This window comes from Leiobunum rupestre, chromosome 1 (genome assembly GCF_980474605.1).
Source record: "Leiobunum rupestre chromosome 1, qqLeiRupe1.1.hap1, whole genome shotgun sequence".
Lineage (NCBI taxonomy): Eukaryota > Metazoa > Arthropoda > Arachnida > Opiliones > Sclerosomatidae > Leiobunum > Leiobunum rupestre.
The window spans coordinates 6,830,611-6,858,368 of NC_143384.1; the positions used below are offsets into that span (position 1 = coordinate 6,830,611).

The following is a 27,758-nucleotide window of genomic DNA, read 5'->3' on the forward strand; positions in this document are numbered from 1 at the left end:
TCTTAAGACTGGCCTGCTTAGACTCGTAGCACGTATTAGCAGACTATTTTTCGATTTAGAAAATATTTATTTGGTGCATATATAGCAGCTGGTTCAAAATTTTCAATATGGCGCCCGCCTAAATACAAAATAATTATAAATACCATGGATATTTTAAAGATAAGAGTATTTTTGGCACCCCCAACGGGAAAGACAGCTTGGCGCCTGGTTCAAAATGTACCCCCTGAACCCGGCTCGGTACGCCTCTGTTGCAGTTAAGTTTTGAAACCAAAACGAGACACTCTCAGGAGATGAAATAGCGAGTAACCTTGCGATAGAATAAAGTGACCGACATGAGCGTCTTACCTTCACCCGACTAGAGATAGGCGTAACAGATAAATTAACTGGCAAAATATTAATTAATCATAAAAATTGCGGTTAACCATTTATCCATGGATATTATCCATGGATAGAAACGATTTAATATGGGAAAAAGCCAAAAATAACTGATTATTTGTAGAATAACTTTTATTTATGGATGTTATCCAAATAAACGGTTAATTTTTATCCAATCGCCGACCTCTACAACCGTCACCATTACATTGAAATCAGGCCAAACGTTAGGCGAAATGTGAAATAAAGATATCATGGGCCTCTAAGAACTAATTCACTTTAACGTTTAAGAGCCAAACCGAGTTGAACATTCAATTAATACTTAAAGGGAACACTATTTTTTAAAACAAATTAAGTATTAATCCTTATTTAGCTTCTATAAAAATTTAATTCAAGGGTAAAGTAAATTAATCGTTCCATTTTTAAATTGATCTCCTGTCCAAATATCAAGGCCTGGAACGAATCTGGCGTTATTTTCTTAGTTAAGAAACTCCAACAGTTAAATAATAACAAATGTTATAATTATTAATTTAATAATAAAATATTTTAGATATATATATAGATATTCGACGCAAATAGTAAATGTGATTGATTAAATAATAATTTGTCCCTAAAAGAAATTCGGAAACTCGAGCCCTCAGTTAGCCAATAATTTAAATTTCCGGAGTGTTTAGCACTTTCGCCTCGCAGAAAGAGGAGCCGGGTTCAATCCCAACTTGTGGCACTGGGTGAAAACTCGGAACAACTCCTTCCGCGTTGAATTTGCAAGTTCTCTCCCCACTGGTTAAAGGGGTTTCCCCCGAGATCATCGGTTTCCCCTTCCATAAATCTTGTGGAGGTTAACGGTTATAGTTAGTATAGGGAGCTGTTGGCTCGCGTGGCTTGCAGGGCTTGCCACCACCGTCCTACGCATTGTAACCCGGCCACCTGAATTAAACGCTGCAAAAGTAGCTTGATGACTTAGGCCTAGGGTGGTGCCTTGGGTATTAGCCTAGCTGATTATTATTATTATTATTATTTATTAAAAATGGACAACCCTGAAGTTTTCATGAATACACAAAGCAAATATTTTAAATTTAAATTATTTCATAAAATTAAGGTATTATTTGGTGATAAAAGTTATAGCTTCATCGTGAAATTTTCTGAAATAAAGTTTCAGCTTTAGTTCCATTTTGATAAAGTGTGTGTCATAATTTCCAACGCGTATTGCAACAAGCGAAATTAAGGAAAAAGAAAAATAAAATAACAACGCAGTCATCAGTTTCTTGTTGACAACATCGCCGAGTTATTTGCAGCAACGTGATCTTTTGAGAATGAGCTATGCAGATACAATTTCACTTTTATTTCGATAAATGTCTTCGTGAAAATTCTGTTCATAAGCGTTCCTAGAAAAGGGCTACGTCAGCCAATAAAAAAAGATTTTTTCGAATGGAAGATGTAAAACGTCAAAATTATAAATACTAACATAATTAAAATTAATAAAGGCGGTTATTTAAATAAATACAGATTAAATTTATTAGTGAATTAATTTTAATTGAAGATAAAATATGGGTGAAAATAAATTTAAAATATAGTTGAAATATTTTTTAAATGTGGGTGAACACAAATTTTAAATAAAAGTGAAAACAAATTGATAAAAGATGAAAATAAATTTAAAATATGGGTGAAAATAAATAAAAAATATGGTGACAATAAATTGAAAAGGAGGTTAAAATAAATTGACCAGAAGGTGAAAATAAATAGAAAAGAAAGGGAAAATAAATTGAGAAGGTGAAATTAAATTGAAAAATAGAAAATAAAGTGAAAAGTATATGTAGATGAAAATAAAATTGAAAGTAAGTGAAAATAAATTTAAAAGTAGGTAAAAAAATTTAAAAGTAGGTGAAAATAAATTTAAAACATCCAAACCCATAGCCTGAAGCTTAGTTTTTTTAATTTTTCGAGCGTCTTTGGAAATGTAATTTTACTAAATACATTTAAATTGCCCCCGAAACGAAGTAGAGCGCGTAAATGAGTGGGAGTCACGTGAGACTCAAGAAATAGAAGGCGGGAAAATAACACGAAGAAATAATATTAAAATAAAGCTGAGTCGCCGAAAAAGAAAATTTTTAAATTTAATAATTATATTATATTATTTTATAAGACTTCATTTTATATGATGTAATTTATTCACGTTGTAAAAAACCAAATAGATTATTTCTACTACCACTTGTTTCTTTAAAAAAGTACTATCCTTAAAACCTATAGCCTGGGACGTACTGAAGGGGATGCATTCGGCGTGCGAGTAGAGTGATTTTGAATTTTCCTAAACAAAAAATGTTCAGAAGCCCACATTTCCATCAGGAGCCCCGTTTACCCCCCAGGAGCCCCGTATAATTTTCATTAGGAGTCCCGTTTGCCCACCAGGAGCACTATATTTCCACCAGGAGCCCCGTTTACCCACCTAGAGCCCCGTATAATTTTCACCAGGAGCTCTATTTGCCCACCTGGTGCCCCGTATGCCCATGAGGAGCATTTAAAGCCCCGTTTGCCCATCTCTACTCCCATTTGGCCAACTGCACTCCCATTTGCTCAACTGCACTCCCATTTGCTCAACTACACTCCCATTTGCTCAACTACACTCCCATTTGCTCAACTACACTCCCATTTGCTCAACTACACTCCCATTTGCTCAACTACACTCCCATTTGCTCAACTACACTCCCATTTGCTCAACTACACTCCCATTTGCTCAACTACACTCCCGTTTGCCCTACTGCACTCCCGTTTGCCCTACTGAATTCCCGTTTGCCCAACTACACTCCCGTTTGCCCAACTGCACTCCCGTTTGCCCAACTGCACTCCCGTTTGCCCAACTGAATTCCCGTTTGTCCAACTGAATTCCCGTTTGCCCAACTGCACTCCCGTTTGCCCAACTGCACTCCCGTTTGCCCAACTGCACTCCCGTTTGCCCAACTGCACTCCCGTTTGCCCAACTGCACTCCCGTTTGCCCAACTGCACTCCCGTTTGCCCAACTGCATTCCGTTTGCCCAACTGCATTCCGTTTGCCCAACTGCACTCCCGTTTGCCCAACTGCACTCCCGTTTGCCCAACTGCACTCCCGTTTGCCCAACTGCACTCCCGTTTTCCCAACTGCACTCCCGTTTGCCCAACTGCACTCCCGTTTGCCCAACTGCACTCCCGTTTTCCCAACTGCACTCCCGTTTTCCCAACTGCACTCCCGTTTTCCCAACTGCACTCCCGTCTTCCCAACTGCACTCCCGTTTTCCCAACTGCACTCCCGTTTTCCCAACTGCACTCCCGTTTTCCCAACTGCACTCCCGTTTTCCCAACTGCACTCCCGTTTTCCCAACTGCACTCCCGTTTTCCCAACTGCACTCCCGTTTTCCCAACTGCACTCCCGTTTTCCCAACTGCACTCCCGTTTTCCCAACTGCACTCCCGTTTGCCCAACTGCACTCCCGTTTGCCCAACTGCACTCCCGTTTTCCCAACTGAACTCCCGTTTGCCCAAATGAACTCCCGTTTGCCCAAATGAACTCCCGTTTGTCCAACTGCACTCCCATTTAAATAAAGAAAAACCAACACCTTTGTGTTTGTCCCCTTGAAAACGTCCTATTGTTAGAAAGAGAAAGAGAGAGCGCGCGCGCATTAGCGGGAAACGCGGGAAACGTCGCGTGTGAACTCAGGCTCGAGTTACGGCTCAATAACGAGAACTCCCCAAGTTCCGCAGCGGGGTGCGCGGATAATAATCGCTCTCCTAAATATAAGGTCGGCCTATCTTTCTTCCTGGTTTACCGGCGCTTCTGCCCGCTAACTCCCTCGTCCGACGCCAGGGCACGCCAGCGGCGCGGGCCTGTAATTCACACGCGAGATAAGCGAAATAAAAGAAAGGAAAGAATTACTAGCGAGTACTATGGGCTCGCGCAATTTCGGAGCTCGAGCGAAAAGGCACGCGCGCCAGAAAGATATATATAAAATAAAACAGTGGGATAGCCCTTTCGCAACAGCGCGTGCGCGGTAAGGGGTAAAAAAGGGCTCGCGCCACCACGAGTAAATCGCCCCCCCCCCCTTATGCCCGTGACGTAAACATTGGGTGATTATTAACATTCCCGCAATTGCTATATGACCAAAGCCAGATTTATGCGAGGAGCAAAGAACGGTGGTCATTTATCTCGCCCGTTTGTTATCTGGAAGCGGCCTTTTCGTTTTATCTCGGCTCGATTAGCTTTTGTTCGAAACGGATGAAGACTATCCTTAAAAGCACGCTGGGAAGCCGATATCCCAGAATTTATTTTTCTGGTTAAACCGTCGATTAGAAAACGTTAAAAGTTGAAGTTAGAGATCTTTAATCCAAAAGCGTTCTGTCCAACGCCGTTTAGAAAAATGCATGCGCCCCTAAAATCAATCGTCTAATTTTTATTTCGAACTTTGACCAGAGATATTTGAGGTCAAAGTTCATAAGCTGTTACTCAAAAACTATCCAATCAAATTTAATTAACCAGCCTCCATGTTGCAACCAAAGGCGAATTGTTACCTAAAGACTATTTTACGGTCACATATATGAAAAGAAAGTTAGGCATGCAACGAAAATTTTATATTACAAATATTAATATTCAATTTAAAAAATTTATTAATTTTTTTCGTTTTTAAATATTAATATTCAATTTAAAAATTTATTAATTTTTTTCGTTTTTAAATATTAATATTCAATTTAAAAATTTATTAAATTTTTTCGTATATAAATATCATTCATTTTGAAAGATTAATATTTAATTCACATTAATAATAAATAGTATGAATTCATATAATTATTACTATATTTAGCAATAGCGGAAAATAATTTATAAAAATAGGGCAAGTTTTATTAAAATATTTATCTATATACACACTGTCGTTAGTAAGTAGATGACTAAGTCCAAAAACTAACCTAAACGATACTGCCATACTAGTTGTAGCTAAAACTAACTTTTGTAAATAAAATTCTAGCTACAGCTTAAGCTAAATTCTGTGACTGATATTTTAGCTACAGCTTAAGCTAGATTATGTGACTGATATTTTAGCTACAGATAAAACAAACTTCTATAACTGATATTCTAGCCGCAGCTGAAGCTAAATTATTTAATTAGCATTCTAGTTACGGTTGAGCCTTACTTGTGTAACTGACATCTAGTTGCAGTTTAAGCTATACTTCTGTGACTAACATTCTAGCTACAGCTGTAGCAAGGTTATGTAAATGGTTCTAGCAACAGCTGAAGCTAACGTCTGTAACTGACATTCTAGCAATAGCTGAAGCTAACGTCTGTAACTGACATTCTAGCAACAGCTGAAGCTAACTTCCGTAATGGACATTCTAGCTACAGCCGATGCAAACTTCTGTTATGGACATTCTAGCAACAGCTGAAGCTAGTTAATGTCTGTAATGGACATTCTAGCAACAGCTGAAGCTAGTTAACGTCTGTAATGGACTTTCTAGTTACAGTTGATCTAACTTCTGTAACGGACATTCTAGCTACAGCCAAAGCTAAGTTCTTGTAAAGAAGGTGAACAACAATAAACACGCGTGTTACGAGTGAGCGAGTGGAGTTCTCAACATCCGTTTATTAATCGTAGCGCAGAGAGAGACAAGAAGAAGTTGGCACATTACGCGAGAAAGGTCAATAAAACAATTGTCTCGAAGCAAAGCCAGTAAACACATCTCTATATAGAGAAAGAGATCAAACCGGGCGATGGAGATTGTGGCAATCTGGGCGGCCAATTTCAGACACGCTCCCGCAATGAGGAACCACGAGTGCCGAAACAAAAGGAAACAAACGACACACGAAGAGGAGAAGAGGACCACTAGAGCCAGCGAGTACGATACCAAGAATGCAATCGGGTTCACAGAGAACATGTAGCCGCGACTATACGGCCTCTAATTTCACGATTCCAAGAAGATATTCTGCGCCTGCACAGAGGCAGAGATAACCCGGATTTCCTTCTCCTCTTACAGGGATAAAAGAAGAAATATTAAGCAACGGAAGGCAGAGAGGAGTGGTTTATCATCCGAGAACCACGAGACGAATAGGGTGCACCCTGTTCATTCTCTTCTCGACCCCGAATCCATACTTGGTAAAACCAATAGAGGAACGGACCTACGCCAGTTAAGTGGGGCCAACAAAAATAAGAAGTAACGGGGCTATCCTGCTAAGTGTCAAACTGCCCCACGTCCAAAGAAAATAACACTGGCTTCCAATTATTCTACTGTAAGCGAGTGCTGTTGCGATCGAGGCACAGAGGGCTTTATATCCTGGAAAGAAAATGAGATTCTGCTACAAAAGTCACGCCTTGGAACTGATTAAGTCCGATTAACGTTTATTCGTCATTTTTCGAAATGAAATGGTCGGAGCGTAAATGAGGAAGGCAAATAATGCGGGGTTTTACGCTTTTATTGATTGTTATTATTTGTTATCTTTTTAGCAATTCGAAGCTGTTAAATGATGTATAGGAAGCTTTTGATTTTCATATTATGTCTCCTCTGAAAAGGATATTACACAAGCATGTAGTGCGAGCTAGCAAATGAATTTTCCAAAGCAGATGACATAACGTATAGAAAACTGTTCTTTTATAATAATTTTATAAGGCGATGCAAAAGATTTGACACGATAAAAATCTAATTTTTTTTAACTAGAAGCAACGTTAGCCAAAGGACTTTTTCACCGCCTATAACTGTGGCGTAGACACAAATCCTTCAAGGAAGGGGTTCAAACTACGTAAAATACTCATACAGCTAAAGCTAAACCCAAGGGGGGGGGGGGTTGAATACGGAAAAACTCGCCTTGTCTACGCCACTGACTGATAATAGTTTATGACTAGGAATAAAATGTATGGAAAACCTTGCTACGCCACTAATTGAATTTTACCTGAATAATTAAATTAGCAATACCAAAAAGTTAACTGGGTCAAATCAGCAGAATAAAGCACTTTTCCAAATTGGTCACGACAATATTTTAAAATTGTACGTGTATCAATCAAACTGCACGGTGCAAACCGTTGATTATAAATATGTTCTCGACGTAGTTTACTTACAGCTCGTAAATTATTTACCTACATTCTATTGGATTAATATTTAATTCTGATTTCGTTATTTCATAATGATTAACGCCCTGCGCTATAACCGCTGTTCGGAGGATATGTACGCAAACACAAAACGGGAAATATTATTCTAAGAACTACAAAAGTGGAAAGAATGATTGATTTTGAGCAGTTGCCAAAATCCGATTAATTTCCCTCGAATCGCTACTAAGCCTAATTACGTTTCGTGACGCCCACCGAAAACACCGCGACTATTAATGGCGTAGGATTAAATTTATTCCGTCATTTCGATGTAGCACGAACGAAAATAAAGAAACAAGTTGAGCAAGAACCGAAATACGCGTGTGGTGACCATACAAGGTTACCAAAAGCTGGGGTGGCGGAGTGGTTGGCACTTTCGCAATACGAGCCGTATTTTACCCTGGCTTGTTTTACTGGGTGAAAACTCAGATCAGCTCCTTCTGTGTCGAGTTTGTAAGTTCTCTTCCCACTGATCAGAGGAGTTTCCTCCAAGTTCTAAAGTTTCCCCTTTCCATAAGCACTCTGAGTTTGACGGTAATAGTAAGTGCAGGGAGCTGTTGGCTCGCGAGGCATGAAGAGCTTTGCACCACCCTCCTACGCAATTCAACCCGGTCATCGACAATTGGTTCCACAAGTCACTAGTGGACTTAGACCTGTGTGGTTCTTTGGGTTTTAACTTAGCTTATTATTATTACACTTCATAATATTGGTATTGAAACAGAAGAATCACTATTGTTTGTAATTAACATTTGTATTCTGATAAAGTAATTTCCGCAGCTCAACACTAAGTCGTCGCCGTTAAAACAAAACCCCGTAACTTGAGATACGTGGTTTTGTCAAAATTGACATATTTAGATTCTACACCCCAATTTCCGTATATAACATTAAACACATTAATAGGTTGCAATTGGATTTATTTTTTAAACGAGAAAACATATAAACGTATCTTTGATATTCACAACTTATTTCGCGCAAAAGCACGTATCTTGCTTATTTTCAGCTCCTATCTCACTTCATGACGCGAGACCACGTATCTCTAAAAATTCCCCTTTAGCAAAATATTTTTTAAATTTAAATCCTCATAAATTCAATTTTGAAACTAAATTATTTAACTATAAAATTAACTCGCGTGTTAAAACCTAACACGCCATTTCACAAGTCCCTGCAAAATTAAAATATCCATTTTTCTCAAAAAGGTGACCGAAAAGATACGTGGTTTTGTTTTAACGGCGACGCCTTAAGGAAAAGCAGTTAACAAAATGCTACAGCACCAATCAGTTTTGTGGTTAAATTTTATCCGTCCCATTAGCTAAATTAATAGTTGGCTACCAGACTTTCTGTAGTATAAAGAAAAATCCAAGCCTTATTTAACTTTGACAAGGATTTTATAGAAGCAACTATTGTTACAATTAAGAAATAAAGGGACCTTGCAGATGGCGCTACAAGTGAATTATCTATTAAAACAAACAGAGAGCAAATGGCCATAAGTTTATATATTTTTTTCAAATAATTGTCTCACTACCCTAACTTAAGACTTTATTGAGATACATTTTATGAATAACCCGCCATTTGTGTCTAAATTAACCGTAATCACGAAGTATAACAGGTGCTCTTTACCTCCTCGTTATAGTGGCCTTCTAAGTTAATTATTTTTTCACTAATTGCGCTTATAATTTTGGGAATGACGTCATTTTCTCGTCACTTCACGCATCAGTAATAATTTAGACTAACTAACCCGGCCACCTTAATTAAAGGCAATAAAAGTTGCTACATGACTTGGGCCTCGGGTGGTGCCTTGGGTATTAGCTTAACTGATTATTATGATAATAAAAACTTGTTGAGGTTAACGGTAATAGTTAGTGTAGAGAGCTGTTGGCTCGCGTGGCATGAAGGGCTTGTCACCACCCTCCTACGCATTGTAACCCGGCCACCTGAATTAATGGCTTTAAAATTTGCGTGATGACTTGGACCTCGGGTGGTGCCTTGGGTATTAGTAGTGCTCGGAATTGTTTATTCATTATTCACAAATTTTCCGATTTATTTAACAAACTTTGGTAAAAAGGATATCATTTTGACTTATTTAATTATGTTTTTTACGCAACCAAGCATTTATTTGGAAAAAAGTGGCATTTATTTAAATAATTGTTTGTTTTATTTAAATAATAGGCTTATTCACTCGCGATTATTCAAACTTTTTATCATTTTTATTCAACTATTGGTTCTTTATATAAATATTATTTAAATAACGCCGGGCTTATTTTATTCATGGATAAAAATTAATCGAAATCCGAGCACTAGGTATTAGCTTAGCTGATTATTATGATAATATAAACTTGTTGAGGTTAACGGTAATAGTTAGTGAAGAGAGCTCTTGGCTCGCGTGGCATGAAGGGCTTGCCACCACCCTTCTACGCATTGTAACCCGGCCACCTGAATTAAAGGCTTTAAATGTCGCATGATGACTTATTATTATTATTATTATTAATTATAGACTTAATCTATCACCTACGCGTGAAATATCAGTAAAAAATCTAAAAAATCAAACGTTATGACCCGTTTTATAATTCATGTGTCACAACACGGTGGCACCACGCGTTCAAGAACAAAGGTAGTGAATAGGGCAGGAGAAATTTGAGAGAGGAAGCAAGTGGCCGGTTGAACGTAACGCCTACGGCATCAGGCATGGTTCCGAATCGGGCCTCCGCGATTAAAAGTAAACGCCACGAACCCGTTGAAAAAAAGAACCGACGAGAATGACGAAAGATCACTCAAATATTTTTAGTTTCAGCTTAGTCGATGACGACACCGAAAAGATAAAAAAAACTTTCGTCACACTCGCAAATAACTCTTTCCCCCTTCCTTGCCCCCCGACAGGTCGATCGTCCGACACTCAGCGCGCGCAAAGAAGGAAATTAAACGTTATCGAAGGTGCTCTATCTTGTTTCGCCCACGACGAAAAGGGCTCGTAATGACTATTAATGTTTTATTTACAGCTCACCCCAAACCTACCATTAAATGATAAGCGTTTCGCTTGATTCAAATGCAGATTTGAAACGGCATTGGGACATAGTAACAACAAGACGGTACAGGCCATAGTAGCAGTCTCATCCCTGCTCTTTATTATCGCAATTGTGGTCGCTGAGAAATCCATGACCCAAAGCTACCGGCTCCCATGGGCCCAAACCGGTATCACGTCTGAGAGTTTTCATACCCCATTCATGGACGTATCGTTCATATTTGTTACCTCATCAATTAAATAGTTCGCACGCGCCACCGAAGAGAGTTGACTGTTTCGCGGGGACCTTTACTTCGGTTAATAAATAATAATAATAATAAGTTAAGTTAGATATAATAATAATTAGGTAGGCTAATAACATAGGCACCACCACAGGCCCAAGTCAGCTTGCGACTTTTATTGCCTTATTTACCGGTGGCCGGGTTACAATGCGTAGGAGGGTGGTGGCAAGCCCTTCATGCCACGCGATCGAGCCGACAGATCCCTACACTAACTATTACCGTTAACCTCAGTAACTTTTTATGGAAAGGGGCGAAAAAAAACCCTTTGATCAGCAACAAAGATTCGGCACTGGTATAAGTAGCTAGAGGGAACTAATATCGAACGACGTATCAATTACATTTTTATCAAGTGCCTTTGAGGAGAAATCACCGTTTCGCGTGGACCTTGAACTAAATTTTGCATTTGGGGGACGAAAACCCCCCTTTAATTAATAACAACGTCGCTGCTTTCCCATGGTTAGATAGAGAAAAATAATACCATTAGAATGACGTATCAATTAATTTTTTCGAGTGCCATTGATGAGTAATCCGTTTATTCCCATTCGGCCGAAATCCCATTCGGCCGAAATCCCATTCGACCGAAAGAATTTTAAAATGTAGCCCAATTGGCGGGGTGATTTGGTATTTTATTTATAAGGTATGTACTATCGAAGATCCATGTTTAGGTTAGGTTAGGTTAGGTTAGGTTAGGTTAGGTTAGATTAGGTTAGAGTTGGTTAAGTTTACTATTTCAGTTTTGGTTCAGTTACTTTTCTTGACTAGGTGAACTAGTAACTAAATTGAAAACATAGCAAAAGCCAATTTATATAGCAGCGTTCGGTCGAATGGGACACATAAAAACGTTCGGTCAAATGGGACACATAAAAACCGCACGTTTCGGCGGAATTCGGTCGAATGGGACACCTCAAAAACCGCCTTCGGTCGAATGGGACTAAAGCCAGTAATCGACTTTTCGCTGAATCCCTTTCGGAGCTAGCGGTGTATTAACCACCACCACTGATAACGTCAAGAGTGAAAATAGTAGCCTCAATCCCTGTATAACTAGAGGGTTGAGGCTAACAAACCCCCCAGTCTTGGAAAACCACAATTATAATTTAATGAAATGAAAGGAATTTTCTGCACGCGTTAAAACCAACAATGATTCTTACTCCGACTGCAGATAGCGCTACATAACATTAGGGGGATTTCCTCTGCGGGTGCGCGACGCACGCTCAGTGGCACGTTCTAATTGACACGTGCCCCTAAGCGTGCATCACGCGCTGTTATTAAAAAGTCCCCTTATTTTGTGTAGAGCCATCTTCAGTTGGAGAAAAAATCGTATTCGTTGTGGCAGCTCAGAATAGAGATAGCTTACGTTTTCAGAATTCTAAAAGCGATTTAGGGCACATGATAAGTCGGATGGTATAATGGTTAGTACTTTCGCCTCGTAGCAAGAGGATCCTAGTTCAATCCGAACTTATGGCACTGACAAGGAGAGTACCCGAGGTGTATATTGCCAATTTTGTTCAAAGTCGGGCGTAATGTAGACCTGTATGAGATATGAAATTTCCCAAAAGGAGAAGTTGTACTACCCATTCATTTTGCTATAGCAACCGAAAATGTTTTTGACCACTTAAAACCAAAAAATCTCCATTTAAAAAGAATGGGATTTTCTCGTTTTCACAAAATTTTAAAAAATATTTTAAATTTCATTTTTTTTAAATCACAAAATGGGTAATTTGGACTACATTTAGTTAAATCTCATCAAGTTTGGGTAAATTGGTAAATTTTTGCGGTGTAATTGTAACAATTTTTGGGGAAAATAAGGAAAAAATCTTAATTTTTGTTTTAATGTTTTCCGGGTATTGTGGCAAGCCGGAATATGGCGATGGGAAACTACGGTGATGAGGTCCAATTGTTAATTATGAACCGTTTAAAGTTTCATATTTAGTAAGTATTTGCGACAGTATTGATTTTTACAAAGTATTTTATTAATAAATAATTTTCTAAAACAATTTATCTGAACTATTTGCCGTAAATTCAAAAAATAATTGTGTTTTATAAACTAAGTGGCTCCTAATTTGGTTTTGGTTTAGAGATTGGACCTGCGCTCTTAAATAATTGATGGATATAGTTAGATTGCTTATTTCCTAAACCCGATGACTCGATTGAAGCGGTTTTTTAATCGATGTTAGGCCATAAAAATATCAAAAATGGAGAACCTATGGTTTTCAAATTATTTTGAAAGTCATTACGTAGTTAGAGATCGGCGTTTGAATAAGAATTTATCCAATTATTTATTTTTATTCATAACCGCAAATTATCCAAAAATATACGAAAAAACCGAATATTTTTGCATGTTAAATCGTTGTTTATTCGTATAAAATGTTCATAAAAAACAGTTAACCAAACTTTTTATGGTTAATCGAAATTTTGCCGGTTAATTTATTCGTTCCGCCGACCTCTATGCGTAGTCATGTATTTTAAAACTTGGATTGACAGTTTTTTGTTCAAACTAAAGTTTTAAAATACCTGGTTTTGGATCTAAGGTAGACAAGTTTACAAATAAAAGTAAGATAATGATTTTACTATTTTAGAAGGATAAGGGAGTAAGAATTTTAAATATTCATTTTTTGAATTGTTTTGCGGAACTGACACTATATTACGGCTGCTGACATAAGATGTTAAAGTTATCTTTGATTGAAAATTGAAAGAATGCCAATATCGATTCGTCAGGGTGGTCGTGCGGGGAGGGCGAGGGTGTTTCGCGTGCCATTCGAAGGCAGGGCCCCGTGTCATTCAAAAATTGGCTGAATTCTGCTTTTTTCGACATTTTCGGTGAGCTAAAAGGGAAGCCGAAAACAATAATTACAGCGTCATTTAACGACATTCGGAATGGAGCGCCGCCATTGGGCGTAACGCGAACTAAGGCGAGCGCCGTGGCGGCCTTCTACTGGCAGCCATCAGCGAGCGACACCAGGCGCCTTTATGGACTGATTATTCTGGGCGTTTCGGAAATAGCATTAAGACCATCGTCGAATTCATCTTTCAAATTTACGACTAACCGTACCACGTAAAATTCGCAGAATGTGTAAAAACAGTATCTGACGTCCTTATGACTGTGAAAGACAAATCGGTAAAGCATCAGTAAAATAATTACAGCAAAAAAAGAATGAAAAAAATTATCAACCGGGGTTGGCTGATTTAAATCAACTTGATTGAAATCACGATTTAAATCGCAATTTCAATCAATTTTTATATAGTATTTTTGGAAAAGAAAAAAAACTCTTTCTTGTACTTTCCCCCCCCCCCCCCCTAATGTTGCATTGGATTTTACCTGTGGGTGGAGATTCCGCCGAATTTTTTGTTTGTAAAGTAACAAAATAGGTTTTAAAAAATAAAAACTTCTATATGATTATTAGCTTAAATTTAATAAATTTGTTTTAGGTAGAATTATGACACTAAATTATATAAAACTTTGAAATGTTAATTAAAATAAAAAAAATCAATACAAATCCGATTTAAAAAACAAAAATCGATTTATTTGATTTTTTTTAAATCAAAATATTGCCAACCGTGTTATCAACGCCACCCGAAACTTATTTGTCTCCTGATCCAGTTCTGATTCCAATTCTTCCTTTCAATTAAAAGTAGTTAGAATACCACAGTAAGACAATTAAAGGTTCACAAACTCGTTTGAAACAATCCTGTCGAATATCAAATAGGTCCTCCACTTCCGTTATCGCTTCTCAAAACAATGATTAATTATAATAATAATTATAATATTATTTGATTAGTTCTTTAACAAATATACAGCCAGAATTATGGGCTAAGTCAGTTTGGTAACTTTGAGATACAACTATTTACAAAATATTACAAATTTATTTCAATGGTTTCTGAAAGAACTCGCGAGCCATTTTTGTAAAACAAAATATGTAATTTTGGGAGTTTGGATAATCTCATAGCGTTAAAAGTGATTAACCCTTTGTAAAAGTTTAATTGCATTTAATATTCGTACGACATGGAGAATTAACTATAACCCTTTTTTTTAATTCAAAATTAAATTGCTTTTTATATTTGAAGATATTATAAGATGGGTTATCAAACGATTTGTATATAAATAACAGCATATTATACAAGTATATTTCTTCAGTGTTTTTGAAAACATGGTGCATTCTCGAGAATTCGAATCACTTTCTTTTGCGTAGCCCAAACCCCCAAAGTTCAAACAAGTCGGTGACCCTTTCAATTTTAAAATAATTATCTTAATACATGGCACTGCTAAATTAATTAACTCTCAGGGCTGTAAAATCTATGCACAAATATGAGTTTCGGCTTAGATTCGTATGCTCGCAAATTTCAGTTTTAAATATTGCTTTAACGGTTTTAACTTTGGATTCAATGACTCGCTTTTCTCTCATAATTACAGCGAGGGTGTTGATAAAAATAACAGGACTGGTGAAAGATACGCGAGCTTTAAATAAATAAAAGAAAAATTCAAGGATGTCGAAACAGCTGGTTATAACATCCGCTATTATTAAATTATTTATTTAATATATTTATGAAGTATAGTTGAAAAAAATAATGAAACTAAATTCCTAAGACAACAAAACGCAAAACTACTGATATTTAGCGTGATTACACATCATACTGGTACCCCGTTAAAAGTTGGTAATGGCTTTTTCATATATGGGTCAAATGGGTCGTAGGCAGTTTAAGCGGATATTAGTGTTAATTACCGAGCACGAGATCCTCAACTTGAAAAGGCAGACGTATACGCGGCCAAAGTGCTCGATCAATTAAGAGTGAACTCGCCTATTTATTCCTCTCGCAGCCTGCCCCACAAACAACGTGTTTAATTAAAACTCTCTTTCGCTTAACTAAAAGTTCATTTGCCCAAAACTAAATGAAAAGGACACCCGGTACTTCAACCGACCTTTCCAAAAGTGAACCGCTTCTAGCTGCGCCGCCAATTGACGTCTAACGGGGGGAAACGTCTGCCAAAAAATGTATAAACAAAAGTACATTCCCAACTATTTCTAATTGGATTGCTAAACAAAAAAGCAGGTTGATACAACTGTGTCAGGACTGCGCGTACAATCGACAATTAAGCGTCACACTTGGTTTTATATCATTCCAAAATTCGTCAAGAGAATTCAGAAAAATAAAATAAATTTATACAGGGTGTTTCAAAAGGTTATAGAAAAATTTTAAGGAGTTGTAGGGGTGAGTTGAGAAAGAGGCAGAGAGCTTCAAAGTGTGGCCTACTAGCCCCTGGAAGTAGGCTGCAACAAGCGCAAGACCAAGCAGCAGCGAAATGCTATATCAGGGGTACGATGAATTTGCGAGAAATCGAGGTCCATCACGACTTTAAATACTGTTTAAGTTTACATTTCTACGCTAATTACCTCGATTTGTTTACAAAGTCCTTTTTTACCTTAAAGTTCGCGTTTCCCTGCTGCCGGGTTTTGCCCTTGTTGCAGTCTACTTCTAGGGGCTAGTAGGCCACACTTTGAAGCTCTCTGGCGCTCTTTTAACTCATCGTAAGAAAATGGGAAAAAAACAGGCATACTTCTCAACTCACCCCCTACAACTCCTTAATAATTTACCATAACCTTTTGAAACACCATGTATAGGATTTTATAGAACCGTTCATAATTATAGGAGTTTTAGGATCACTGGAAGCCCTGATTAATAAATGGTGTTCTTTCGCTAATACTCTTAAGCATTTTGAATTATGAAATAACTTATTTTGACTGTCATTTATAAACGTTTTGCTTTAGATAAAAGTTTCTAGCCTGCAAATACACTCTGCAAATATTTAAAATAAGGGATAAAGGATATGTTGAGGCTTCAGAAGATTTCAGTTTTAGGAAAGTAACAACTGAATAAATGCTTTGGCGAAACAGTTAGAGAAATGAAAATATAAGTTTAGTTTACTACCACCATAAGGTCCCCATAAGTAAAGGTCTACCAAATGGTAACGGCGTTGTCCTGGAGAGAAGAAAATTAACGTACGACGATAGGGCAGAAGCGACATCTTCGTTTTCAAAATTTCTACACCTAAAATATTATCTTACTTGATAGAGCAGCCACGTCTAAATCTCACATTTGAAACATAAATACCTTCATAAACATAACTCTTTTTTTCTAATAGCCTTTTAGGTTCTGATGAATCATTTTGCAAAGAGAGTGTTAATTTTAAGTTTGAAAGCGATAAAATTGTGAATAAGCCTTGGCTACGGTGCTAAGGACTCGCGAAGGAGATTTCTTCGGCATGGTTCTAAGTTGAAAAACGTTCGCGCACGGCTTGTGCGCATTCATCATGCATTTCGTGGAGTTTATTTCAGAAATGCATAGTTGAAGACGTAGACACTAGGAGGTGCAGATTTCGAATACCTACCTCTTAATAACGGGTATGTGATCGTCAAAGTTTGGCCTAGACCTTTGCTAACTATTACCGTAAAGGCTGGTTCACACGGGCGTTGTTATCCTGATTTTCTCAATTTCCTAATTTTACCGCCTTTTACCGTTGTTCCAGCGCACGGGAAAACGACTATAAACGGATTTTACCGCCGCGAGCGCTGCCAGTAAACGAGACAACGCTAGACCTTTTTTTAAGGCGCGTTGGGCTCGACCAATCAGCGAGAGTTATGCCGTCACGTGATAGACGCAAAAATTCGTAAGCCTACTTTTAAAGACTTTCAAACTCACTTCTTACCTCACGTGACAGCGTAAGTGCTTAAAAAAACCGCGAAAATAAAGTAGATATTTTTAAAAAAATCTCCGTTTTCTCGTTTACCTGCAGCGCTGGCGGCGGTAAAATCCGGCAAACGTGGTCCGTGTACAATAGTTTTTTCCCGTGTGCCAGAACAAAGGGAAAGGGTGGTAAAACAAGAAAATAAAGAAAACCAGGAAAAACACTGCCCGTGTGAACCTGCCTTTATCCTCAACAAATGTTTATGCAAAAAGGAAACCAATCCATCAGATTATTTGCAAACTCAACGCAGGAATTGTTTCCGGTTTCCACCCTGTTCCACAAGCTGGGAGGCGGAAATTCTAACCATTCTGCCACCCCACGACTAGGTTGAAATCATACATCTCATTTAAAATAATATATAATATAAGGTCATAATATTTTTTCGCTTTGCCTCTATTTCTCCAAAAGTAAAAACGAACTGATTTAAACGTTTGCTTTTAAATTTTGCAACATTTTATAATTTTATGTAAAGGAAACGAAAACCCACGATACTACTCCGTTTTCATGTCGATAATTCCAAGAATCACTGAAGACTTCAACGTTAACGTTAAACAATTAGAGCTTTCAGTTTACTCATAAAAACTGCCGGATTTTCGTTTTCTATGCAAACTATTTGTTGTAATAAACACGCTTAGCAGATGATAAGCTTCTCTAGCCGGCGCAATTTGGAAAAGGGGATTAAATGGTAAAATAACTCAATTGTGGTAAATACAACGTTGATGAAACAGCTGCTATTTTACTATCGAAAAAAAATCCTTTAACAGGGTTGCCACAAAATTTTCAGATTCAAATCCCCTGTTTTCCTTGACCATTTTAAGAGATTTTCCCTTACTTTTAAAGAACAATTTTTATTTTATATTTTACTTTTATCAGAAGTTAATAAATTTTATTGAACTTTTATTTCAGTAGAAAGGTTATTGCAATGTTGAAAAAATTAGCCACACTTTCAAGGAAATAAATGATAATCATAGAATTTGCCATAGATCTTAAGTAAAATTACTTCCAAAAAGTGCCAAGATAAAATTGAATTCCCTGACTTTTCCCTGAATCTTTACAAATTCTTAAAATTCCCTGACATTTCCTTGAATCTTTACAAATTTTTAAAATTGCCTGACATTTCCCTAACTTTTTATTCCCATTTTTAAATTCCCTGATTTCTCTGTTTTTCCCTGACATGTGGCAACCCTGTTTAATATAAAAATCTTTGAAATTTTAAAACCACATTAAGGACACTTAAATTATCAATCTGCATATAGAAAATAATTAAAGAATACTGAACACGTTGAAATTAAAAGTTATCCGAAAAATGCGCCATTAAATTAGCGGCCATGGTAACACATTGGTACTTACGTCTGGTGTTGTCGTCACTAGTGGTATCTGTAGGTGGTTCAATGCCACTACCATCTCCGGAAGCGTCGTTCAAAAAATCCTCGTCGTCCGTGAAGACCGGTGAGCGATGACCAGTGGGCGGTCCTCGGCGGCGACTCCTTGACTTGGAAGGAGCGGAAGGTGCCAACGCTGCTTGACCGTGGTGTTGCGGCTTCTTCTTGAAGCGCGAGTGACCGGCGTGTCCTTCGGAAGAGAAGCCATGATGGTGCTTCGCTCGATGGCTGACTTTAGCGCCGTCTTCTTTCTCGGCGGAGTCAGAAGGGGTCAAAAGTTCATTCAAAGAATCGTCGAAGATCAAATCAGAGTCCGACTGAAAACAGAAAAACAGTTCTATTGTAAATAATTTGTATTTTTCGACGAAAGCCACAAATCATAGGTATGCACGATAAAGGTGGGGTGGCAGCCAAAGGAGCCGGGTTCGATCCCAGATTGTGGCACTACTCCTTCCGCGTTAAGTTTGAAAGTTATCTCCCCAATGGTTAAAAGGTTTTCCACTTTCCATAAAAACGTTTAGAGGTTAACGGTAATAGCGTGGCCAGAAGGACTTACCACCACCCTCCTACCCATTGTAACCCGGCCACAAGAATTAATTTATTTAAAAGTCGCTAGATGACTTGGACCTAAGGTGGTGCCTTGGGTATTAGCCTAGCTGATTATTATTATTATTATTATTTATTATTATATGCAGTTTAAACGCAAACAAGGAAGAAATGAAAATTAATTAAATATATCTAAATAATAATATATCCTTATATATTAAAACTAAAAATTAATATTAAATTTAATATGTAAGAAGTTATTTTTTTATTTCCGGCGTTTTGTTTCTAAATTTTATTTAAATGAAATATAGCTATATTTTCTAATTTAAACGAGTTTTTGCCAATCGGTATAAACATTAACAATTGAATTGATCGTGCAACCGTCTGTACTTATATTTTTCAACGTAAGATATTTTACAGAGATCAACGTTCTGATAGAAATTGGTTTGAGCTGGTAAAATATTATTAGCCTAGCTGATTATTATTATCCTAAAGAAAATCATATGTTTCAGTGAAGTACACACGTCTTTACTACGTTTACTTAATATAGTCAAGAATGTTCTTATTTCTACATAATGAGAATGACCGCGGGCATTATGGACGAATTTGCTTTCGACATGAGATGAAGGATAGATTAACATGACCGGTGTTCATTTCAAGGCCAAAGATGTATATTTTAAGGAATTACCGAGCATGATGGATATTGGGGACATACTAAATTTCATCTCAACGTGGTAATTCTCCCTAAGTGGAAATAAATGCATTCTTGATATTTCATATTTACCAGCATTATTCGAATGTGCTAAGTCAGTTGGAAATACGTTGTTCATTATAATCAAAGAAATAACACCCCGGTTCATTATAACCAAACAAATAAAAATCATGTTCATTATAATCAAATAAATAAAAATCCTGTTTATTATAATCAAAGAAATAAAACTCCTGTTCATTAAAATTAAAGAAATAAAACTCAATGAATAAAATCCAGGGAATAAAACTCCAGTTCATTATACCCCAAAGAAAAACACCAGATCATTATTAGCCTAGCTGAATAAAACCTCAGTTCATTGTACCCCAACGATTAAAACTCAAGTTCATTATACCATAAGGAATAAAACCTCAATTCATTATACCCCAAACGAATAAAACTCCCAGTTCATTATACCCCAAAGAAAAAACACCAGATCATTATACCCTAAGGAATAAAACCTCAGTTCATTATACCCCAACGATTAAAACTCCAGTTCATTATACCCTATGGAATAAAACCTCAATTCATTATACTCCAACGAATAAAACTCCAGTTCATTATACCCTAAGGAATAAAACCTCAGTTCATTAAACTCCAGTTCATTATACCCCAAGGAATAAAACCTCAGTTCCTTATACCCCAAACGAATAAAACTCCAGTTCATTATACCCCAAATGAATAAAACTCCAGTTCATTATACCCTAAGGAATAAAGCCCCAGTTCATTATACCCCAAACGAATAAAACTCCAGTTCATTATACCCTAACGAATAAAACTCCAGTTCATTATACCCCAAACGAATAGAACTCCAGTTCATTATACCCCAACGAATAAAACCCCAGTTCATTATATCCCAACGAATAAAACCCCAGTTCATTATACCCCAAGAAATGAAACCCAAGTTCATTATACCCCAAGGAATAAAACTCCTGTTCATTATACCCCAAGGAATCAAACTCCTGTTAATTTTTATCAAATTATCATAATAATCACGACGAAAGTTTCTTAATTTTTAGCAGTCAAAAACTTGTCAACCAGTTCAGTTTTAAGGTATTGTTTATTTTGAAAAAATATCAACTAAACTTGGCCATGAACAATATCTTCTCAAATTTGAAAGTCAATAATGTCGAAACGCTTAAAATAGGCGTGACGCAACCAGCGGGGAACAAATGAAACGCTAACTTATAACGTGGGCATTGCACAGAGTAGGCGGTGATGACACAACGACTAAAACGATGAAAAATTATCATTGAATCATCCCATTTTTTAACGGGCCAATTTGGCGATATAGAAACCGTCATTTTTAATTTTCATTTTAGGAATTTATTTATTCACGTTGCCAAGTAAATGCGCAATTAAAAACCCCGCTATTAAATTTAATGTCGGGTAATTAAGCAGTGGGAGCTCGCGCCCGTAGGGACCAAATACAACGCTTCTTAAAAAACGACCCAAAAGTGTGACAAGTCGGGCCAAACCGAAATGCTTCTTCACTCCATGAGAACCGGCAAATATTTCAGGCAACAGGAGGACATCCAAATTATATTGATTAGGTGAAAGAACGAATTTTAGGAAAAATATTTTAAATTAATCGATTTTTCAGAAATATTATTCGAACTAATTGATTTATCACAAAAATTAAAAAATATATTTTAAGAAAGATTATTCAAATAAATCGATTTATCACAAAATAAATAGATCGATTTTTCACAAAAACTATCCAATTATTTTTGTAGAAGGTAAAATGTAGTTCAAGGTAACTATCCAATCCACGTAAAATTACGGAAGTACCGAGATTGCCAAGAAAAGGATCCAAGAAATGTTCGAACGCCCTAGACCCTGCTCATCTTAGCTGCTTTATTTAACTTTCGTATAAATGCAAAATAAAAGGTATGTGATATCAAGAACTCATAGAAGTAGCTAAGACCGGGTTGTCGTCGTTTTCCAGTGTTTTAGAAGTAGAAGTATACTTCTAAGACTCTGGAAAACGACTGGCGCGCAGTGGTTCCCATTTTTTTTGCTATCGAAACCTAAATTACCACCTAATTCTAACGGAAATCCACCTCATTTTTTAAAATTATCTTAAAGGACTCTTGACACAAACAAAGATGGCCGCGCTGCAAATTCTCACGAACCCCTGTGACCCTTCCGCGGAACACCTTTTGGGAACCGCTGCTCTAGTGCCTACATTTTCATATAGTCGTGGGAAATTGAGTCTATGAATTATAATTTATTATTATTAATAATTTTATTAATATTGGTAAAGTAATATAAATTATATTACTTTAGTCCTCGAATGTAAATTAAAAAAATAAAAATTTTACTCCAATTTAGAAAACGTTTTAGAGCGTGTAAATTTTGTGAAGTATAACATAATGGCAGCAGGGGATTCCGATAATGTTATCGTGCATAGTTCTACAATTGTTAGTCACTTCTAGACGTCGTTGGTGATACGACCGCCGAAGAAGAAGTAAGCATAGCTACTGCCAAAAGCGAAGTTTTGTTTTTCCCGGAATGAAACGTGCTGGCTCGCATTCTAGGCGCCGATTTCGCAGCTCCAAAGTGGGACGGAGTTAATTTCGGTAGAGGTTTGTTTGGGCTCAATTTTGTTTTCGGCCATTAAATTGTTGGCAAAGTGTTCTTCTCTTCCGGCTCGCAACTCTTCCCTCTCAGGGCGTCTCGCGGATGTTCACTTTCATTATTTTGCGTTCAGATATTCCGATCCTGATACCCTACTCTACTTCCGGGCCCAGTGGATCTAATACATTCACCAGTATCCTGAAATGGGCTCCGATCTCACACGCCACGTTCATGAAAATTAAATGACCACATAAACAATTTGGGACGAATTTAAGGTAGCTACACTTCTTCCATCACGTGACTTAGATATATACCTAACAGCTTAGACCCACCCTAAAAAATCAAACGATTCTGTAGCCCTTTGTGATTTCAGTTAAATTCAATGCCATCTCAGATTTATACGATTAAAATATCTTTAAAATCCTTTGCTAAAACCTATTATTTCCACCAGGAATCCATACTTTTACTTGGAATGCTTATCGCGGCAGATTTTCGTCTCGATGTGGCTGACGGTTTTTTGACGTAACTTTTTTAACTTAACAAACAACAACGTGAGATGAACGCGCGCGCAAAGGGGATTTTTGATCTCAAAACCGTCAAAGTGATCTTACCATACGCTATACGGCAGGATAAGCATTCCAAGTGTGATAATTCGGGGGGGGGGCAGCTTCAAGAGGTCCCTTAATTTCGAACTCTAAGCATTAGTATACGTCGAAAAACGCATAAGGAAGGGGGTCTCCACAGGTTCCTTATAAACGCCACCAAAAGAGTTTAGCGGGGGGGGAGAGACCTTAGCTACGCCACTGAGTAGGTGGCCATTAAAATTGTGTAGGAGGGTGGTGGCAAGTCCTTCATGTCTCACGAGCCACTAGCTCCAGGAACTACTACCGTTAACCTAATTAAGTTTTTATCCCAGTTGAATGTTCTGGTATCGAACCCGGCTCCATTTGTTTCGAAGCAAAAGTGCTAACCACTCCATCACCTCCTTCATAACGATAATAATAATAACCTAGGCTAATACCCAAGGCCCCAGGACTCTTAGGTCACAAAATAAGATTAGATACGTCATAATGAACTAATTTCGCAAGAACGATCTCTGAATCACTAAAACCTGTTTTATTCTCGTTACGTTCTTAACAAATCAACAAGATTTCAATTTGGGTACAACAATGGGCTGATTTGAATCGCGTGGGACGAATTAATTCCGAAGAAAATTAGCCCGACGTCAAACCTTTCCTAGGCAACGAAGGTTACAGTCCCCCGCGGATACAAAATGCCAAAGAAAAAAGTCGGCTTGCGGCTTCAACCCTTCGATTGGAACCACCGAAAATTAATGAATAAAAGTTTTCAACTCTCCAAAGAGCCGAATGCGCTTGTAAGAGGGGAATCAGTTTTTAATTACACCTAAACAAGGGAGTGTTGAAGGTCCTTAGTTTTGGGGATTCGCGATTTGTGCGTGCTTTATGGTCTATGGTGGGTGCGACTTTACTACCAATTTTCCTCATTTCAGCCACATTCTCAAGGATAAAAAGCGAAAATTATCTTTCCCTGTTTATCTAAAACAATATTTTTAAAAAAGGTATTTTCGTGGATTATTAAATGTAATGCGTGTCTTTGAGTATATTTGAATTTAAAATGCGAAAAATCATGGTTTCAAACTATTAAACGCAATAAAATTTCCAGGTGCTTAGCGGATAACTTCAAATCGGTTGTACAAATAGAGCGAAATATTAAAAAAAAAATTGTTTAATTTAATTTAAGAATTGCACTAGAAATATATCACATAACTATTAAACATTTTGAGTCCTCATTCACGCACAAAATTTTGATAAAATTTAATTAACATTTAATTCAGTACTATACAAAATTATCAATTAAGAAATAAATTATTTTTTAAAAGAATAAGATCAAAGAATGGTTTTAGAGTTTTAAAATATAAATAGTTGGTTAATATTTAATTTATAATAATATATTAATAAATAGTCGGTTAATATTTAATTTATAATAAAATATTAATAAATAGTCGGTTAATATTTAATTTATAATGATATATTAATATATTGTCGGTTTATATTTAATTGATTATTATATATTAATAAATATTCGGTTAATATTTAATTGATTATTATATATTAATAAATATTCGGTTAATATTTAATTAATAATAATATACTAATAACATTTTATTGAGAAATTTAAATATTAATCACACTTAATTAATAAATTTAAATATTATTTATATTTTATTAAATAATTTAAATATTATTTATATTTTATTAAATAATTTAAATATTATTTATATTTTATTAAATAATTTAAATATTATTTATATTTTATTAAATAATTTAAATATTATTTATATTGTCTTGAATAATTTAAATATTCATAATAATTTAAATAAAATTACATTTTTTTAAGATATTTAAATAAAATTACATTTTTTTAAGTAATTTAAATTTTAATTATATTTTTTAAGTAATTTAAATTTTAATTATATTTTTTAAGTAATTTAAATATCAATTATTTTTAATAATGTAATTTAAATATCAATTATTTTTAATAATATAATTTAAATATGAATTATTTTTAATAATGGAATTTTTATATTAATTATTTTTAATAATGTCATTTAAATATGAATTATTTTTAATAATGTAATTTAAATATGAATTATTTTTAATAATGGAATTTAAATATGAATTATTTTTAATAATGTAATTTAAATATTGTTTTTAATAATGTAATTTAAATATTATTTATTTAAGTAATTTATATATTTTTTATTTAAGTAATTTATATATTATTTATTTAAGTAATTTATATATTATTTATTTAAGTAATTTATATACTATTTATTTCAGTAATTTATATAATATTTATTTAAGTAATTTATGTAAATAAAGTATTTCAAAAATAATTTAATTATGTTATGTTATTTCGCAAATTTATTGCACATGTAACAGATTTTTCTATACCAAGATGTAATAATTCAATTATATTCGAATTAATTCGTGCTTTGTAAACTAGGTGGCGCCACCATCGCTACAATCGCCAGACGAACTGAAGATAATTTGGCAAGTGCGAGGGCAGTCTATCTCTATCTCTCTCGAGCGGCGCTCCTCGAAGCTATTTTCGAAGGCGCGATAAATGTAGCTACATTTAACCGACAATTTTCATTGTCGTTCGCTGCAGAAAGCTTTGAACGATCTTCAACGGATTAATCAGGTTTTTATTCCGAATTTAACAACTTTTAAGCGTTCGTATTTCTATAATTTCAACATTTTAAATTTTTTAAGACAGACTTGATTAAGAATTTCAAATATTTCGGAATTTCATCACGTTAATATCATAAATATATTATTTCGTTACATAAGTGTGACAGTTAAAAATGATTAGTTATAAAAATTATGTGAGAAGTCATATATGTTGATATGAGACCATACCCGAAAACATAAGCGCCTCTAACGGGATAAATACGAAACTTGGAAACAAATAAACAAGTACCAAGTCGTCAAAACCACGTATTACGGCTGGCGTCTTAGTCTGAAATATACGAAAACTATGTGGTCATTCCAGAAATGGCTGTCAGTGAAAAGATAACATGGGGAAGATAGATAAATGACACACTTATGTGAATCTTTTATACACTTATGACATTGTTAAACGAAATTGGGGAATTAATGCAGTAACGAAAATTAATTGAAATAACGATGAATCCATAGTTTCTAGTATTTTGAGTTTAATCTTAAAACTAAAAGAATTTTGCAATGAACTGTAAAACTAAAAGTATTTTGCAAGTAACTGTAAAACTAAAGAATTTTGCAAGTAACTGTAAAACTAAAGAATTTTGCAATTAACTGTAAAACTAAAAGAATTTTGCAATTAACTGTAAAACTAAAAGAATTTTGCAATTAACTGTAAAACTAAAAGAATTTTGCAATTAGCTGTAAAACTAAAAGAATTTTGCAATTAGCTGTAAAACTAAAAGAATTTTGCAATTAACTGTAAAACTAAAAGAATTTTGCTTTTAACTGTAAAACTAAAATAATTTTGCAATGAACTGTAAAACTAAAAGAATTTTGCAATTAACTGTAAAACTAAAAGAATTTTGCAATTAACTGTAAAACTATAAGAATTTTGCAATTAACTATAAAACCAAAAATATTTTGCAATGAACTGTAAAACTAAAAGAATTTTGCAATTAACAGTAAAACTAAAATAATTTTGCAATGAACTGTAATACTAAAAGAATTTTGCAATTAACAGTAAAACTAAAAGTGCTTTGAAAGTAATAGTGAAGTTAACAATATTTTTCAATTAACAGTAAAACTAAAGCATATCTTGAATGATGAAAAATACGAAAATGTAAAAATGTCCATAATAAAAATGGGAAAAAAGCTAAACCCTAAAAAAGTTAAATTAATTTTAAAATTTACGAGTTACTCGTGTCAATAGGTAAGTTTTGTAATTTCTTTAAATTATTTTACTGTTTAAATCTTTTCTGTCCTGTTTTATCATTCTTTAAATTGCAGTCCATTGGTGGCTCTTATTATCTTAAAAGCAGATCAAACCTAATAATAAACCTAAAGCATATCGAATTTCATTGTAAACTTATAGTACATTCGTAACGAAAAAATGGCCAAGAGCAATAAACAATACAAATTTAAAACGCAACTTAATTTACTTCTGGCTAACGTCTAAAGAGTATTTTATTTTTATTAGTGACTAAATTGGAAGTGTACAAGACAACAAAATGCGATGTCGTGTGCAGGGCCTTTGACCGCTGCAACGGACGGATGTGTCAGATAAGACGCGAAGACTTTCTTGATTGGCGACGCATGTAATAATTCGCGAGTCGGCAGACGCGCGGAAATGAGTTGAGATATTACACCAACGAGCGAATGCATTAACGACTAAGGGAACAGCATTTTATATCTACAACATTATTATATCCTGTAACGGCGCGCCCGGCTAGGCGACAAAACCCGTCTCTGGTACAG

The 27,758-nt window shown here is 35.6% G+C and overlaps 1 protein-coding gene across 27 annotated transcripts in view; it reads right to left on the reverse strand.

Moving 5' to 3' along the window:
• The window catches only part of trol (terribly reduced optic lobes), a 261,569-nt gene that overhangs the window by 139,670 nt on the left and 94,141 nt on the right, over window positions 1-27,758 (reverse strand). For all 27 annotated transcript variants that reach the window (XM_090174540.1, XM_090174575.1, XM_090174582.1 and 24 more), the window contains one exon: window positions 18,853-19,201. In XM_090174540.1, the coding sequence (XP_090030666.1) occupies window positions 18,853-19,201 (349 nt within the window). The remainder of the gene's footprint in view (window positions 1-18,852; window positions 19,202-27,758) is intronic.